Source organism: Pollachius pollachius (genome assembly GCF_949987615.1).
Source record: "Pollachius pollachius genome assembly, chromosome: 2".
Lineage (NCBI taxonomy): Eukaryota > Metazoa > Chordata > Actinopteri > Gadiformes > Gadidae > Pollachius > Pollachius pollachius.
Genome location: NC_136935.1, coordinates 4,226,802 through 4,232,269, shown reverse-complemented (window position 1 = coordinate 4,232,269; position 5,468 = coordinate 4,226,802). Strand labels below are relative to the sequence as shown.

Below are 5,468 nucleotides of genomic sequence, written 5' to 3'. Positions count from 1 at the left end.
CACTTCCTCATTCGTAGTCAGATTCCAGCAGGTGGCTTCGTTCTTTGCGCATGCGCAGCCAACATGGGCCAACTGCTGAATCGATTAATGGTCCGCTGTTATATGATATTCATTTTGGTGGGTAAGCCTCCTTCGTTCATCCCCAAAGGGCAATTAAATAGTAATAACAGTACACATCAAATAAATATATTATCAATCGCTAAAAATATATATATATATATTATTATTTTAATAAAGTCCAAAGCAAAGTTACATTAAAATATAATTAAACATATCTAAATCTAAGCGTATTCGTGTTAGTGGTAGAATTAATTATATAACTATCATTGTAGTAGCCTAATTAATTAATGTAAAGGTTTACGGTTAGGGTATAAGAAATAAGTAAAGAAAAGTCATCAATAAACGGGCGAAGTTTAATTAAAAGCCTATAATGAAAGCGGTGTGTCCGGGTGTCCGGGCGGGGCCTGCGACGGGCGCGGGAACGCGTAATCGGTCACATTGGACAGTCCCGTGACCACGCAGCAGCTGAGCGCGCTGCGGTGCACGGCCATGTCGCGCACGTCGCTCCACTCCTGCGTCGTATCGTCGTAGCACTCGGCGTTGAAGGTGGTGCTGTGGCCGTTGAAGCCGCCGGCCACGTACAACAGCCCCTCCAGCACCTCCACGCCGAAGTTGCTGCGCGGGATGAACATGGAGGGCACCGAGCGCCACGCGGTGGTCACCGGGCTGTACGCCTCCACGCTGCGCAAGCGGTCCACACCGTCGAAGCCACCCAGCTGGAGAGTGGAAGGGGAGGGGAGGGGATGGCGTCAAGACAGACGGACGGACGCACGCACGCACGCAAGCACGCGCGCGCACACACACACACACACACACACACACACACACTCCCCGTAATTAACTTAAACTCTTAAAAAAAATGCAAATATTTCGCTAAATATCCATTTGCATGTGTGTGTGTGTGTGAGCGCGCGAGAGGCGTGTGTTGCCATGGAAACGGACCGCGTAGACGTGGTCCTTGTAGGCGACGACCCCGACGCCGCTGCGCTGCACGCCCATGGGGGTGATGAGAGTCCACTGGTCGGCCCGGGGGTCGTAGCACTCGGAGCTCTGGAGACACATGGAGCCGTTGTACCCTCCGCAGATGTACACCTAAGGCCCGCGACACGTCACACACGCGCGCGCGCACACACACACACACACACACAGGTTGACTTCGTCTCCAGCTCTCAAAACACACCATTTCATCTCAGCTTTCTTCTAATATGTTTTTTTTATTTGCTTTGTTGCCCTTTAGGGTAGTTTGGTATTGCAGTGTTGCACAAAATACGCTATGAAACGAAAAAACACCCTTTTCCTGATTTGATTTCGTTTGCACACCTTATTTATTTTGTTTGAATTCCCGCGGTATGTGTTCAAGCATAACAAAGCACTCAGGGAGAACGCATGCTTACAACAAGGGGCTTCTGTCCTTTATCAGGCTTTTTTTTCCCGTTTTTAAATTCGCAAATCTGTGTCGTTAGACTTCAGCATATATGTAAGCCGTTTACTCTGCGGCGTGTATTTTCGTTGTAGTAGTTATCATGGTCAGTAAGTGGTTTTAATCCAGCTGTGTATTTTTGTACCACATTGAAGACTCCCCCTCTGTCTCCCCCTCTGTCATGAGACACCCACACCGCCGAATGACCCCGTCTTCGCATCCCGCCATGAAGCACTGTGACCCCCTGACCTCCGTAGCATCGCCCCATAAAATTGCTCATTAGCATCGCTCATTAGTATCACTCGGTAGCATCACTCCGGCCCGCGCGGCTCTCATCTTGTGGTGGTGCTGGCTCTCACCTTGTGGTGGTGCTCACCTTGTGGTGGTGCTGGCTCTCACCTTGTGGTGGTGCTCACCTTGTGGTGGTGCTGGCTCTCACCTTGTGGTGGTGCTCACCTTGTGGTGGTGCTGGCTCTCACCTTGTGGTGGTGCTCACCTTGTGGTGGTGCTGGCTCTCACCTTGTGGTGGTGCTCACCTTGTGGTGGTGCTGGCTCTCACCTTGTGGTGGAGAGGGGTGGCGGTAGCTCTCACCTTGTGATGGCTCTGATGGGCTGAATATGGTCCCACGTCACGCAACGCAATGACCACGTATACGCTTCGCCGCAGTCGGTAACCGGTTTTGCCTCTGCGTTGGGTTTTAGTCAGCGGACCAATCAGCCCTTGCTGCTGCGTCGCCTCGATGGAAGGTTACGATTTTTTGGGAGGCGCGCATCCGGCCCACGCGGCGGACGCAAGGAGGGCCCGCAAGGACGTAAGGGGTCCGTCACCCCCTTGCGATGCGTGAAGGCGGGACCATAATCAGCCCCTTGGCTCTCACCTTGTCGTGGAGCGAGGTGGCGCTGGCGTCGCTGCGCTGCTCGTGCATGGAGGCCAGCGGGGTCCACTGGTTCTCCTCGGGCTGGTAGCGCTCCAGGCTGCTGAGCCGGGTGTGGCCGTCGTAGCCGCCCATGGCGTAGACGCAACCGTCCAGCGCCGCCACGCTCACGTAGCAGCGCTGGGCGTGCATGGGGGCCGCCTGGTGCCAGCGGCGGGCCGCCAGGTCGAAGCGCCGCACGCTGTTGAAGTACTGCACGCCGTCGAAGCCGCCCACGCAGTAGAGGGCGCCGCTCAGGAAGACCACGCCGTGGTACGCCCGCGGCGCCTCGTCCGCGTCCGTCACGCTCACCCAGCGGTCGGAGCGGGCGTCGTACGACTCCATGCTGTTGGTGGGCGCGCCGCCGCTCCAGCCGCCGACGGCCAGGAGGACGGCGTGCGGCAGGCGGGGGCGGGTGAGGGGGTTGGAGAAGTCCAGGCGGGTGTTCATGTCACGGTCGTACATGACCCGCAGCACCTCGATGATCACGGAGCGGCAGCGCTCGTCGCTGCGCACCAGGGAGTGGTTCTTCACGCGGCCCCGGAAGTACTCGGTGTCCATCAGGCCCATGCGGACCTGCAACGCAACGCGCACACACGCAGACACACACACACACACGCATGCACACGGTTTATACTCCTTTGACACCGGGAGGCTAGCCTGGCTATTGCCAGACCAAGCTCCGTCGTAGATTGCACGTTGGTCTGGGGAGGCTGCTGTCATTTTCTTCAGCACAAGAGGCGTGATCGACGGGCCTAGTTCAGCTGACTCTGTACGCGATTGGCTGCTTGTCGCCGCTTCCCCGTCGTCATCGTGTTAAACCAGCCAATAGCGCACCAGGGAGAAAAGCCAGCTTGGTGATTGGCTCCCGCGAAAACGTACCAAAACTAGAAAGAAATTTATCGCTCTCCTCCAGACCCTTCTGCAGGGCGACCTCGAATCGCCTGCAGAACGGGCGGGGGGGGGAACCCTGTCTAACGGGAGGCGTCTTTACCATCAGTCTAGGTGTGTACCCCCAATGGGGGACATGTGTCGCAAGTCGCCCCCCGGAATGAAGCCCTCTCCTAAAGCAACTAAGGCGTTTTCAGGAGGCCCCCATGCAGTCACCTTGAGCAGCAGCTGTGAGATGTGTCCCCTCCGCTCCTCATGGGCGTGGGAGATCCACCGGAGCAGCGCCTCAAACACCACCTCCTCCTGGGCGGCGTTCAGGGTGTCCTCCCCCAGGAGGGCCCCCAGCTGCTCCAGGGACAGCTCGGGGAACTCCTCGGACACGCGCGCCACCTCCTCGAAGCAGCGCAGTATGTACAGGTAGGCCCGGCGCCGAAGCCTGGGCAGCGGGTAGTGATTGGTCAGCCGCCAGATCCCCACCGCGTTCTCCACGCTGAGCTGGGCGCCCAGGAAGGCGCAGCAGGCCCGCACGGCGCCCATGACGGAGAGGTAGTCGGCCGCCACCAGCAGGGCCTCCACGTTGTCCCAGGTCACCTCCACGTGCCGGGTGTAGGCGTACTCGATGAGCAGCTGCATGGTGTCGGCCGACACACCTGGGATGGGGTACACCCCCGTCACCGGGGACATGTTGTGGGTGAACAGGACCCTGCGGGAGAGCATGGCATTCTGGGGTAATCAGGAAGCTCCCAACTTAAGCGAGAGGAGGTGGTTGAACATGATCAGCACGTGCGTTAAGTAGATATGTGAATGCATGAAATACAGGATGTATTCATAATATAAGAATGTGTCATTTATTTTACATTATATATTATCTATAATTCTCATCTCATACACAAGCCAACACACGCATGCACACAAACACACTCACTCACACACACGACCAAACAAACACACATTCAAATACATATGCTTCTACGCAGCCGCCCAAACATGCACATATTCCAAAATAAACAATCACATGGACCGTCACACCCATGCATTGGCATAATAACTCAAACACACACAAACACACACACGCGCTCCTGTGCTTGCTCAACAGACTCTTCACCAGACGAAGAGGGGGAGAACGTTTGAGATCTGAGTCTCACCTGAAGTAGGGACTGCACCCACACAGGATGTTCTTGTGGGCCTTGAACTGCAACCCCTCCACCTCCAGCACCACGTCGCACAGCTTCCCCTCCAGACGCAGCTCGTTAAAGATGTTACACGACATGGAGCTCATCGTCCGCTCCAGGCCCACTTCCTGCCCGGCGCTATCCACTTCCTGCCCCTCATCCATGACTCCCTGTCCCTGGTCGTGGTTTGTGTTTTTTTTTGTCTTCAGTAAATGTCATCAATACTACGTGTAATTTAAGGGAAGATGACAAATGGTTTCTTACATGGACTCTTCTTATGCTAGCCCCTCCATAGCCTGTTTCATTTTCATCAAAGGAAGTTATTGAACTATAAAATAACACAGCATTGAGAAGATGTTAATGATGCTAATTAAGTATCAGTTAACTTCAATATTGGCTAAGACCCTTACAAATAAATAAATAAAAGACTTACCTTTTGTTTTCAAAAGTGAATTTGTTAATATGAGTTAAATGGTTCAGAGGCTGACCTAATCTGTATCCTAGCAACAATGTGTTTGTTTCTAATTGAAAATGGATTCCATGGTTCCCTCACTGCCAGTTTTGGAACCATGACCTTTTATGGGTCAACACCGTTGTCATCCGCTTGGTTACATACAGAAAAGGTGTGTGTGTGTGTGTGTGTGTGTGTGTGTGTGTGTGTGTGTGTGTGTGTGTGTGTGTGTGTGTGTGTGTGTGTGTGTGTGTGTGTGTGTGTGTGTGTGTGTGTGTGTGTGTGTGTGTGTTTGGTCACAGTTTTCAGATGTAAAGCAGTTATACTATATGTAATAATGAAAAAATAAAATATCATATGATTATGTTAGTTAAATAGCGCGTGTGTATTTTAATACGTTAACTATCTTGCATTAAATATTGATTGGCTTGATACAGGATTTTGTTTGGTATTATGTTTAGCATTGACCATATCAATTTTTGATATATTTGTATTGAGGTAATTCCAGAATAAACAGAGCAAGGTTTGGTTTTTCATCTTTTTGAGTAGGGAAGGATCAA

The 5,468-nt window shown here is 52.9% G+C and overlaps 1 protein-coding gene across 1 annotated transcript; it reads right to left on the bottom strand.

Annotated features, from left to right (window-relative positions):
- Positions 1 to 425: 425 nt before the first annotated feature.
- On the bottom strand, positions 426 to 4,621 carry LOC307091985 (kelch-like protein 10; the record flags this gene model as incomplete). Its single annotated transcript, XM_079758840.1, has 5 exons — positions 426 to 776; positions 1,003 to 1,152; positions 2,359 to 2,970; positions 3,502 to 3,988; positions 4,431 to 4,621. 5 exons carry the CDS (start codon positions 4,619 to 4,621, stop codon positions 426 to 428), a joined length of 1,791 nt encoding a protein of 596 aa, XP_079614966.1.
- Between the last annotated feature and the right edge of the window lie 847 nt (positions 4,622 to 5,468).